Source organism: Strix uralensis, chromosome 2 (assembly GCF_047716275.1).
Source record: "Strix uralensis isolate ZFMK-TIS-50842 chromosome 2, bStrUra1, whole genome shotgun sequence".
Classification (NCBI taxonomy): domain Eukaryota; kingdom Metazoa; phylum Chordata; class Aves; order Strigiformes; family Strigidae; genus Strix; species Strix uralensis.
In genome coordinates this window covers 33,428,168-33,441,471 of record NC_133973.1, presented here as the reverse complement: position 1 = coordinate 33,441,471, position 13,304 = coordinate 33,428,168, and the positions used below count along the sequence as shown (strand labels likewise).

At 37.7% G+C, this 13,304-nt stretch overlaps 1 protein-coding gene across 12 annotated transcripts in view; it reads left to right on the top strand.

Annotated features, from left to right (window-relative positions):
* Nucleotides 1–13,304, top strand: part of SYNJ1 (synaptojanin 1) — a 68,656-nt gene that overhangs the window by 1,361 nt on the left and 53,991 nt on the right. For all 12 annotated transcript variants that reach the window (XM_074858202.1, XM_074858204.1, XM_074858203.1 and 9 more), the window contains exons 2-4: nucleotides 58–203; nucleotides 11,617–11,703; nucleotides 12,107–12,374. In XM_074858202.1, the coding sequence (XP_074714303.1) occupies nucleotides 80–203; nucleotides 11,617–11,703; nucleotides 12,107–12,374 (479 nt within the window). In that variant the 5' untranslated portion in view covers nucleotides 58–79. The remainder of the gene's footprint in view (nucleotides 1–57; nucleotides 204–11,616; nucleotides 11,704–12,106; nucleotides 12,375–13,304) is intronic.

The window sequence follows — 13,304 nt, the reverse complement described above, 5'->3', positions numbered from 1 at the left end:
GCAGCATGTATCTGGAAGCACAAGAAGGTTTCACTAACATCATCTTGTGTTGGACAGGACTGCCTCTGATAAAGGCAAAATGGCTTTCAGTAAAGGATACCGTGTCTATCACAAGCTGGATCCGCTTCCATTCAGTGTGATAGTGGAAACCAGAAACAGAGAAGAATGTCTCATGTTTGAATCTGGAGCTGTGGCTGTCCTCTGTAAGTCGATATGTTTTGATAACTACAATGTAAAAAGTTGACAGGTTTGACATTGTGTAAGCTGTTTATTTATGGGATATAAAGAAACAACTATTCTGTTTTCTTATTTGCTAATGGAGAGGCTTCTGATTTAAACGAGAGGGGAAAAAGAAAGACATTTTCCTATCTTCATTTGTTGAGAGAAAATTTTACATATTTAATTACGTTTCATCACGCATGTATATTTTCATGTATACTAAATTTTCTTCTTCTAATAGCTTCCAACATCTGCTTGTTTCTTTGGTTCTGAACAACCTTCTTTTGAATACATGATAACTCATTGAAAAGCTAATTCTCTCTCGATGTTGTATTTCATAATTAAAATTTCTATATTCTTAAATGGTATATCATCTTAATTTGTTTATTGCATTTTGTATCGTGATTTTTTTATGGTTTTTTGATTTTTAGCTTTATTTTGTCCCTGTGTTTTTAACCTACCTTGAGACTCTGTATTGATTTGTCTTGTAATAAAATGAGTAATATTTGGAGCAAGGTGTCTTGCATTGCAAAGTTATTTTTACCTGTTTTCAGTGATAAATGCATTAAATGTTTCCCCTAAATGCTTTTGGGCCCCTTCCCCCCCCTTTTTTTTAAGTCATAGTTGAAGGAGGACACTAAAGTGAGAAATGCAGAGAAATCCATGAAGCCTATAGATAGGGTTTTAAAATGTTGCTTGGTTTGCATTTTCAGGTCAGAGCACCTGGTTGCACAGGGTTTCTAAGCTTCTTTTTGACTCTTTTTATAAGAAGCTTTCATACTGCAGAAGTATTTCCTTTTCTTTTAGTCAATAACTTTTTGATTAATTCGTTCTGATGCCTGTTTGTGGTTTTCTAGCCTAGCTATTCTGAGCACCTGAGCAGAAAAGGGGAGATTTGGTTCACTGCCTGAAGTCTGAAGGGACTCAAAAACCTACCTTTCAGGAGGATGCTCTGGCTTTGAGACTGTGGAATAGGGCTGAATGGGGAATATGTTCTCTAACAGGACCCAGAGTTAGAAATGTCATTTCCAAAGAAGTGTGGGACTTGAGATATGGTTTGTTTCTTCGGTATTTGCAATTGGCTCTCCTATACCTGAGTGTGCTCCTTGGCAATGTTGTGATCTCTTTCTGAGGCACCTGACTGTCCCTGTGTCCTGTGTAAGGTACTTAGAAGATGGACCATAGAGTCATCTTACTGGGCGGGCTTTATGAGCAAGTGCTGTCTAGCACACAGCTTAGTCCACGTCTTTAATGTGCGATTAGAACAAGCTGCCATTAACTGTTAGAAGCCTAGCAGTAGGACATGCCAGCATGACTGACACTATAGCTGTGATTATGTGATGATCCAGGTGAAAAACAATGAGTGCTTTTCTCCTATTTTTGAGAATTTTTTTTTTTCCTGATAATTTCTTCTTACTGTGTATCTGAGTAATCTCATTGACTTTGCCAGCAGTTTTTGAAAGGCATTGTGTAGTGTGGATTGGGTTGGGAATAAATGTCCAGTCATAAAGCGATCAGGTTTAGTGAAATTCATAAAATGGGGAAAAATGCTTTGAAGATTGTGGAAAACTTTATTTTAGCATGTATTTAGCAGTTACTGAACATGCTTAAGCTACTTAAGGAGCAATGTATTAAAAATAACTTATTCCTGAAAGTTGTGCTCAAAAAGGACAGTAAGTTAATAACTTTTTGTGCTGTGATATAGGTGCAGGTGCCTGGATAAACTTTCTTCTCTAAAAATTAAAAAACATATCACAGTTCCTGCCCTCTTCTATGTCTCATGCTGTCACCAAACAGAGGAAGTGGAACCCAAAGGAAGTTTGAAAGCCTCTCTCCTCTTGTGTTCTGTACTTATTAATAGCATGTTATTGATCTGTAAAGGTTTGTCCTTGGTATTCTCATTAGTAGGTTACAGCATAGTAAACATTCATACTTAGCTAGAAGTAGTTACTCTGAATACTGTTTTCAGTCACCTTAACCAGTAAACTCCTTACTCTTTTTCTATCTGGTAAATGGGCGTATTTTCCTAATGCATATTTAGCTGTGGCACTTTGCTTTAGTTCCCTTTTTGCACCTAAACTCTCTAGGTACTGAAACATGATTCTTTTGTTAATGGTTGAAAGATCGCAATCATACCCTTGAACTGACAGTAGAAAAAGCGCTAGAGTTCCCTAGCTCAGGATTATTTTTTCTCTTTTTCTGCTTGCTGCTCACTTCTGGTATCTATTCTTTTAAATACATATTTAAAGGAGTACAAGTATTAGTGCTTGGGGAAGATTTGTAAAGTACTACTTTTTCATCTCTCTAGTCATGCTACAGAAACCAGTCAGAAGATTCTAGTCTGTAGCCTTACAAACTTCTGGATATTGGTACAAATCTGAAAGCCAAAGTCAATGAAAGTCTGGCCCTTGGGGAAGATTCCCCAGATGTTTGTAAAATCTGTGTGAAGAGATAGAAAAATGGTCAGATCAAGTATATATCAATTTAAATCCAGAACAGCATAACTTTAAACTGTTTAAAAACTCATATTTTTTACTTATGGTGCTAACAGTTTTTAGACTCTACAAAAAGTAACAATACTGATCTCAAACTGTTAGACAATTTTCAAAGATTTTAATAAATACTGAAGATAAAATAAGATGTTCAGCCTTATACCCGATCATTGTTCTTACTTGTATGTAGAACATACAATACAGGCACAACCTAGTAAAATACACTTTACCGTTAAAAGTGGTTCATGTGGTTCAGTTCTGAGAGCCTTAGTGAACTGCATCTTCTAGGGTATTCATGTACAGAAATTTGGATTTGAAATGGGCTAAGAGAAAGGAATGAAAACTTACTGAACCTTTAATTGTCATCTTAAAGGAAATACGTCTGTCATTGTGCTGAGGGAAGGATAATGGTATTAACCTTCGTCAGCTTTACATTCAATGAAGCATTGCAAGATGATTCAAAGTTTAGTTAGGCCTCTGTATGAAGTGCTATACAACATTTTATGGTTTTCAGTATGTGTTGTATGTGCACTGAATCTGTTATTCAAATCAACAAAATAAGATGGAAGAAAGAAAGAGGGTCGAAGGGATGGTTCACAGAGGGGGTGGTTGCATAATCATTCAGCCTTAATGTGGAAGCAGCCCCAGCCATGCTTCTGCTGGAAGTATTTGATGTACTGCTTGTAATGTGGATTAGCTAATGTTACAGTGACCAAAACATCTGAGAAATACTTCACTTGCTTTATATACTTAATACCTCTTTTATCGACACACTCCTAGTATTGGGTTAACCCAAGATATTGAAGTCTGAGGGAATCCTGCCAACTTGCTTCTCAAGGCCTTGTAAGAGGACTTAGTTTTAAATGTCAGCAGCTTCACTGATGATTTGTTTAGAATTTAGTGGGAGGATGTCATAGACCTATTTTTTTTCTTTGACGTATAAAATAGACAGTATATTTATTCTTTGAAATAGGACTCTAATGAGATATCTTACCTGTAAAGATTTCATTGACTGAGCAGGAGGGTGTTCTCTCTCCCTGTTCCTCTGTGGTGAGTCATAACGAAACAAGTGGGAAGCTGTCTTTACTCCTGTCGCCTGTGATGAGTAAAGGAGAATGTTCTGTTGTCTGGGAAAATACTGAGCCCTGAGTGGAGAGAGCAGGAGCTTCATGCACATCCTTTGACTTCAATCTTATGGTAAAGCTGAGAAGAGAGCAGGTGTGGACAGGAAGAGGCACTATGCCCACCCCAGGCTTTCTGGAGAGCTAGATAAAGTAAGAGCTGTAATAACCTGTGTGCAGCAGGCATCCTGGTATTCATAGTCACATTTAGCAATGCTACTCTATCACCCATTCACATTCCACTTCTTTTTAAAAAGGAAATTCTTCTACACTGCATTCTTGGGGAGCGGGGGGGAGAGGAGCAGGTATGCTATTATCTATCCACAGTAGCAGATGGGATATAATAATTTTGCAAGAGATTTAAAGTTGATATGGTGCTTGAGGAAACTTAGATACCTAGAAAAGAAACATACTGGCAGATACATTTGATGAGCACCTGCTGTAATGTACATAATTATAAAGGAGGGTGATGTTCTGTATGCTCACAACCAGAGTGTTTTTTCCTTTGTGTTTGCTGCCACCAGTAATAAACTGCAAGTGTGTGATTCTCCCCACCCCCACAATAATGTTTATAGAGTTTTGAGTGAAACCACATCCCTTTAACTAGGGAAGGAGAATATTTCAAAATAAATGACTACATTCTGATTTTCATGATGGGATCTTATAAAATAAACTTAATATAAATATTTTCTTGTCTTATATACATATATAAAGGTACAATAATAATAAGAATTAAAATTCTTCAGACAGTAATTTATCCTCTGGAAAGAGTGCTTAGAGAAGAAAGAGTGTTAGAGAAGAAAGGTCAAATACAGGCTGTGGTAGAAACAGCTTTTGAATGTATTATTATGTAATATTGTATTTATCTGAAGCCAGATTGAAGGGACTAGGATGTAAAGGGAAACAGCAGTTTCACCTTCCTGTCTTCATTACTGTTGTGACAGTAGTGTCATCTTCCGGACTATGCCTTCCCATTAAACAGTACCTTAAAACACTTAAGAAGCTGCAGGGAAGCAACAGCAACAGCCAAGGGCAGCTGTGCTGGTGGAGGAGGCTGTAACCTGTCCTCCTGTCATCAAGTGCCTTTCCTAGGATCCTGCCAGAATTCACTGTCCTTTCAAATCTACTGGGAAGATGTTCTGCTCATTGCTTTCCAGGCATTTCCAACAAAATCACATGGTTTAACAAAGACCACGTATGCTAGCCTAGCACACTTTGAAAAGTACAAGAAGTACAGTAAGAATCTTCCTAGGAGGTTGGTGGAGGCAGTAACTCTTGTCTGGGTGGACTGTGATCTCTCTGAATGGCGTAATGGATCTGCAAGAATTTGGTTCACCGTTCTGCAAATATTAAAAAGAAGTTACTTTCAACAGAATCTGAAGGCTTTTTGCTTCTTAAGGTAGATTAGCTTTACAGCAATAGTAAAGACTATTCTGTATGTGTACCACAGCCTTTTGCATGATTTCAACAAGAAATTTCACTGACAACAAATAATTCTCTTTATGAATGTTCCCTTTTCATTTCAGTAAATTTTAATTTCCGTGGTAGCACATGTGGTAGTAAAAGTCTTGGGTTTGCCCTACTGGACATTCAGTGAATGATAGCTCTGGCTAATTAAATGTCTGTTAAGAAGCCTAGTTTGCATACTTCTGGAGTTACTGAAACATAATTTAGAAAAACTAATTAGCATTTCTACATTTTAGATAATTTGGTAGTTTTTTTGCATGCTAGCACGTATTTAAATTGAAGATTCTGCAATATTGTGAATTGGCTAGTACAAGCAAAAATTGCAACAGTTGTCTTTCATGTAAAATAACTATATTTTAATCAAAGCATTCACTATTAGAAGAAAATCTTTGTAGATTATTGGCTATAAAGTTTTGTTTTCAATGGAGAACATGTAAATGGGTCAGAAAGCCCAAATCTGATGGAAACGAAGTGCTTGTAGGCTGTTACATAGGTCAGCTTTGTTTTCACACTTCTATTTCTCAGTTTGTTTTTTTTCCCCTCCTCAGTGCTGTTAGTTGAAAAGATACATTTTGTGAAGTAAATTTGCACAATATTGAAAAATAGTGTTAAAGCAACCAAGCCTTTTAGTTGCTTATCTCTTAAAATTATTTTGTTGTTGTTGTTCCAAACAGTCATGTTTTTCTGATGTGTAGTATTTAAATATAATTGTTGACATCTAGAGATGTCTGGGGTTATTTTCATTGCTGGGTAGAGGTGATTTGTTATTTGGGGGTTCCTCCTCATAGTCTTAAGATACGTGTTGATTATGGCAACATGCACATGTCTTTGTGAAGTGAATAATGGTACTTCATAATTTGAACTAGCAAATAGAGACAAAATAGGACAAAAAAAAAAGTCCTATTAATTCAAAGCAAATGTCATATGAATTGTGGCACATTTAAATATCAGCTGTCATCCAGTTTTCTGTGCATCTTTTTGTGGGAGCAAAGTATCAAAAGTAATAAAATCATTCTTCCATTGGTTGATTTAGAAATTAAAGTGATGACTCAACCCTGATTTTAATGTCACCTATGTGGTAATATTAAAGTGTTAGCTTTAATTTAAATACCAAAAGTTTAGCTGTCCTAATTGGACAAAAAGCTTGAAAACCTCAATCTTAAAATCTCAAAAACAAACTATCTAAGAAAAGTTCATAAATTTTTCAGATTTTAAACTTTTTAAAGTAACACGACAGTAGAATGAGCTTTTTCTTGTCTAACTTAAATGAGAAGTCTTGTTTCTGAAGGAACTGCACATGATTTCCAGCTCAGTGTCCTATATTCTAGCTGTGGATTGTAGCTACTAACTTACAAGGTGTCATCATGGCACCTTGGAACCAAACCCACCAAGAGAACATAACTGTAGAAGGCCTAAATGATAACTTTTAATGTGTTCTTAGCTTTATAATTGTTAAAATTACAAAACTAATTTCTAATCTGGATTTAAGCAGAATACATGTTGAACCAAGTTGTCCTGAAGACAGGATTTTTAACGGGGTTCCATTTGAGCAACAGTAAGAGGGCTGACATAATCCCTTCAAAATAATTTTATCAGTCACCTTTCTTAAATGAGTCAGTGATTGATAAGGTGTGATTATTACAGATGTATACTTGTGACTTAACTTGGAACAAATTAGATGTTAATATTGAAAAATGCTATGACCTATTAATTTTTAATAAAGATTTACTTAAAATTATTTTATTCTTTTTCTCTTGACACTGCAAATGAGGCATGCCAGCTTTCTACAAGAATGCATTACAATTTGACCTGAAAACCACATTAAACGTGTTGTGGGTTTGGGTTTTTTTTTTGTACTGTTAAATAGCGAGTCATTATTTCTGTTTTAGGAATTAATCAACTTTAATCTAATTAATGCAGTGGGTTAAGCAGAAGCTGCTTTTAATTTCCTTTCTGCTTAACATCTGAACTGACACAAAGTAATAGAAGAAATACTGCTTCATAATGTTTTGTGGCCATCTTTATGCAGAGATATATGTATGCTTTCATTGTCTACTCTTTAGTGCTCCTCTACGGTATAATTTAAAATCTGTTAAATCTGGTGTTACAGATGAAAGTTGTAATTCCAGCCAGTAATTTCTGTCTTTTAGAAGTTGCATGTCTTAATTCGGTTTTAGCAAGTGACAGCATTTTATTTTTTTCCAGACAACCTTAATTGTGTTTGCTTACTTCCAGCTATTTAAAGATGAATAAATAGAAAAGTCAATTTCTCAAGGAGAACTAGGTTCATTAATTTGTAGGACTTTATGTTTTTCTGAGTGCATATTTATATTAGCTGCATTTTTTTCAAGATATGGAGCTCAAAAAGTCAAAAGGGTTCTCATGGCTGCAGGCCAGCCTACCATTCTGGGAAGAGATGTTCTTATTCATTAAGAATGTTACAGAGGAAATGAGGAAATGCTCTTGGAAATGCTCTCTCCTTCTGTCAGGATTACCTTAGCCTTCCTGTGGTTTAACTTCTAAGCTGCAGTTCACCCAGTTGATAATTTCAGCTATTCATAGAGGAAGCTGAAAGCTGGCTTTGCATACACTGAATGTAAGAGATTATAGTGATGGCGTTTTAGCCATGTGTTTTTGTAACTGCAGTGGCTCTTGCATATCCAGCTGTATCTGATGACTTTGCGTGCTGAATGAAGTGAGAGAGAATAGATCTTCATGAAGCTTACTGCTTTGGTGAAGAAGGAAGAGTTAAATATGATAATTATGGGGAGAATCTGGATGGTTTCAGAGCACTTAAGTTGCTATTCACACTGGTACGGAGTGACATGAAAACCTGCAAATTTCATTTTCGTATCTTCAGAAATGGGAAATGCCATGTGCAGTGGCAGTCAGTAATAGATTACACTCTGGCCTGGGTGTTTGGGTTTTTTTCTTTTAGCACCCTTAAATGAAAGGCATCCTTGTGGCTAGAACTGGTGGAGGTGCTGGTTCAGGAAATTCTTGTAAATGTTTGGAGGCTAAATGGACTTTTGGTCTAAACCAGCTGTACCACCATTTGCATGTTTTCATAGCATTACTACTTGTTCATGTCAGGGCCCTGAGGACGCCACCAGCCCTGACTGTCCCTGATCAGCCCCTCTGGGGCTTCCCCTACCCTGCCCACAGCCCAGGACTCCATTTCAGTCCCCTCAGGGCTGTCAGCCCCTGCCCCAGCGATGCTGCAGCATTTCCACAGCCCTGATCAGCCTGGACATGGGCCCTGCCAAGCTGGGCTGATGTTCCAGCCCAGCCTTGGCCTGGCCATCCTGGGTCTGTATCTGGCCCAGTTACCCTCTCCAAGCCTGACCCTTGCCCACAGACTGATGTCCTGGCCTGGCCTCGCCTCAGTCCATTCCATGAAGGTGCCTGATGTCTTGGGCTGGGGCTGCCCTCAGCCTGCTCTGCCTCCCTGGAGGAGCCCCCATGGCTACCAGTGCCCTGGCCCCCAGGGTGGTGCTGGTTCCCACAGCGTCCCAACAATTCAAATGGAAGAAAATGGAAAGGAGCATGGTGTAGCTGTGTCTTGTTTCTGATTTCGTGTTGGTTTTTGGAAAACTCAAGTGCCTTCCTTAATATTGTAGCACTCCTGATTGTGGGAAGTCCCTTATTGTGCATTACCCTGAAAGCAGCCTGAGCACTGCTGCAGTCAGCCATCCAAAACATCCCTGCGTGGTGTGGGTTGGTGCTGCTACAGTAAGGAGGAGACAGTAGTGCGGTGCTGTGGAGTTGCTCCCTTTTCTGCTATCGGTGCTACTTTTGTGACTGCTTTCTTTTTACATCAGTTTCTTAAGGAAAAGGAGGTTTATGTGATAACCATTTTTTATCTCTCTGTGTTGGCTAATATCAGTCATCACCAAATGTCCTAATTCTTTCAGGTTTCATGAGCACTGATGGTTAGAGGTTTAAACGGATGCCCTCAATGAAGGGGAATCTACCTTAAGAATTTATGTTATAAACTTGTAACTTGTAGTAGGTGTGATGTGCCTTATGAGAGGGTGGTAGGAGTGTGTTGCACGTAAGCTCTTCAGTGTCCTGGCTGCCTGCTGTGGGGCCTGTTAAATATACCTTGCACCTAGACTCGGGTTCTGCGGAGGCAGTGGCTGAAACCTGGGGATAGGTGAGGATGGGCCAGGGCAGGATGGATGAAGTGAACCTTCTGAGGTGTGCGATGCTTGACATTTTCCCATGTGAATTTTGGCCTTAATGAAAAAAAAAAAGGGGGGGAAAGCGCAGGCAATGCGAGATAGAAATACACACTCACTGTGAAAAAGCTTTACTCAGAGTTCACACTGTATTAGATCTAATGTAACTGAAAAACATGGCATGAAATGCTTTTGGTTGGTGCTTGGGTGCTTTGTTAAGAAAACAATAATTGACTAGCCACAGTAAGTTTTTCTATTTCCATTTGTTTGTTTGTTTTTGCAACTCTTTGCTGATTTATTAGCGGTGGCCTTTTTTGTTGATCTGAATTTTCAAAGCCCATGTTACTTAATTTTCTTTGGGCATTTACTTATTAAGGCTTAGCAAGGATAATGGGCTTTCTGTGCAATGGAAAGAGACTTAAGTCCATAGAAGACAGAAAAAAATGTTGTTCTGAAATGTTATTAAATGCTGGTAGGCAACTTTAAGAAAAATCCTGCAAAAAGTTTGAAACTAAACCTCATGTTTTATTAATAATTTGAAATGTGAAAGAAGAACATGGCAATACTCTGGTTACTGAAAGTTGAGTTTAGAAGAATGTTGACATCATTAAATGGTTCCTGGAAAAATGGATTGGAAGAGCCAGGTTCTGAAGTTTAGAAGCTGTTCTTTCCAGCCTGATGGTGATCTGGTTAAGAAAAACATGGTTTGGTGATGCTGACATAATCACTGTCTGTAAACAATGTGTTTAGATTGGCTGTGAGTCTCAACACTCATTATGGGTGAGAATTTTGGAAATAATCATGCTGCTATAACTCTCTTATCTTTAGTACCTGGATTACAGGAATACACAGCATATCAGTGCTGTACTGGGTCTGGCCAGACCCAGTACAAGTGCAAATAGTCAAAGAAGCTTTTTTAAAATGCACTTAAAACATTGAATAAGCTTAGATTTCAGGCCGAGGTTAAATAATTGTTTCATCTATATTGGTGTTTCTGATCCACTTTAATAACAGAGCTGGCAGACATTTGAACAGAAGGGATAGGATTGTGCACAGGCAGGACTATGCTAAGTTTGGGGAATACTCATTAGAAAGATTCACAACAGCAATTCTAAAGAAAATACAGCTCATGTGAGAGAGAGCACAGCAGATTGCCGGGACAATGGGCATTTTAATTTATGCTTTTCTTTATGTCAAATTCTGATTTTTTTAGTGTCAATGTGAAAATTAATTAGCAGATAATTTCTGAGGAGGGAGAAGGTGCTGATCCTTGATGACCCAGAAATCTCGATCCCTGTGGATCCAGGGGCACAGCTGGAACTGTCGCTCTTTGCGCTTCAGGTGCAGTCTCAGTCATGAGCAAAAGCTCAGGACAGGTGGGATCTGGTTTCTGCTCTGCAGCATCTCTGTCACCTGGCTCTGCAGTCAAGCTTGTGGGTCTGTTTTTTCTAATGCTGTTAAAGTCCTAAAGTGTACACAAACATTAATTCCCAGGTCAATAGTGTAGATATACTTTAATTTCTTCTAAAATATTACAAAATTTAAAAAAGTCTATGAAAATTGTGTTTTCCTAAGCTAAGACATGGCTTTTAAGTACCATTATCTTGTGGGCCTACAAGAGTTTTGATTTGCTTGGAATATATCTAAAACTAGTTAAAATGCACTTGTGATAATCTTGTTTACTTATCTGGAAATAATACTGCCACATCATGGTTTTATTCTTGGAGAAAACGGTAATTTTTTTCATGAAAAAAAGTGCAGCATTTAGCACTACTCTAATTTTAACTAATTATGGGAGAATTCGCATGGAACTCATTTGCCTGTGTGTTAGCTGCTTTTTATATTAGGAGATGATGATGTTAAAAATGTCAGCGTTCTCCTTTAATATCACTTGGAGATTTTGCAAGTCCTTTTTTTGTTGCCTAAAAACATAGCATGATCATACTTTGTCATAAAATCAAATACTCATTTTCCATTATAAAATGCCATATGCTCATACATTTTGATTTCTTTCCAGAAGTTTCACATAAGCACTACTTTTGTAATCTCTTGGATTTTCAGTTTAGAGTGGACTCATTCTCCCTGCTGTAGTATATGGTCTTTTACATCATAAAATCTTATGTTATCTCTCTGTAGCTTCTGCAGAAAAAGACACAATCAAGAATACCTACTCCAAAGTCATGGATGCATATGGGCTCTTGGGTGTATTAAGGTTAAACCTTGGTGAGTAAAATATGTAAAACCTTAATTTTTCATTTGGGAAGGAAAATTGTGCTGCTCTTGTAAAACTGCACAGCACAGGATCTTTGCAACAGGAACTGGGCTCTTTTTTTCTTTTTATTTTTTGTCTTTGTAGAGTAACTTGCAAGTTTGGAGCACTCCCAGAAATGAGGGAGTGGTCAAAAATAACTTCCGTTTTCACAATCCCTGTTATTTGCAGCATAGTTTCTGCTGTTTGTGTTTTCTTTTCTTCTGTAGAACTTGAGAGTGAGTTCTTGGTGTTGGTTCTTTTTTGTACTTTTTTCAGGCAAACTGGGGTCAGATGGTGTGCATTTAAGCATATAAATACATCAACATCACACTCCACTAAGATGCATTGTTACCCATGCCTTTTCTTTTTTTACAGGAGACACACTGTTACATTATCTGGTTCTAGTAACAGGATGCATGTCTGTGGGAAAGATTCAAGACTCTGAAGTTTTTCGAGTTACTTCCACAGAATTTGTATCATTACGAATTGATTCAACAGATGAAGATCGTATTTCAGAAGTGCGCAAAGTTTTGAACTCGGGAAACTTCTATTTTGCATGGTCTGCAACTGGTGTCAGTTTAGATCTTAGTCTCAATGCTCACCGCAGCATGCAGGAGCACACCACTGACAATAGGTTTTTCTGGTGAGTTCATAATGCGTTTTATCAGACATTATATAGAATAATGCAAGCCTGTACAAGTTAATCTGCAGCAAGTTTTTATCCCTTTATCAGCTCTTAAATGTACACCTTTATCCCACAAATGTTGATGAGATAGAATAGCATTATTTTAACTCTAAGGACATAAATATGTTATTAACGATACAACGTTTCCATGGCCACTTGGAGTTTCTTAATTGGAAGACACAGATTTATACTTTGAACAGTTGTTGTGATGTTGTGTTTCAGCCTTGGTGTCTCTTAATTCTTCATCAAGCATGTCAGTTTTTTAAAATGAGTGTGGTAATGGAGCTTTAAAGAAAATTTTAATCTTTTGAACGTTCTGGATTCTAAAATATTGTGGTGTTTATGTATAGTTTCCAAGTGGGTTTTCAACACATGAAAGGGCTTTAAAAGTTTTACTGCACAAATAATTGTCATGTTGCTGATTTTGTTGAAACAAAGCAGGTAGGCTGTGCTACAGTGCACATTGCGTGACTGCTGAACTCACTATCTTTTAATAGAATATTATTGAATAAAGTATAGGTTTTCACACAGAGAGTTCTTGGTAAAAGGAATACTGCTGTTTCCACCAATAAGCAGCTTTGATAATGCCATTGATGCATACTGTCATGTAAGAAATTCTGCTCCCATATTTTCAGCCTTTGTTAAAAATGGTGTATGTGTCCATGAACCCTTGGAAGGGTTCTGAAGGTGTGGCAGTATGCTGTTAGAACAGGTGAAAAGCTATATCTTCCTCCCTCTTCTGTCCAATATAAAAGACACCAAACCAGCTCTGTGCCAGCGCTATTCTACCCTTTGCCATTGTTTTGGTCAGATAGAGGAGTATGATCAGATTGCTGTATTAAGACAGAAAATAAGCTCTAGTCTTCAGAAACACATCTACCTTGATGT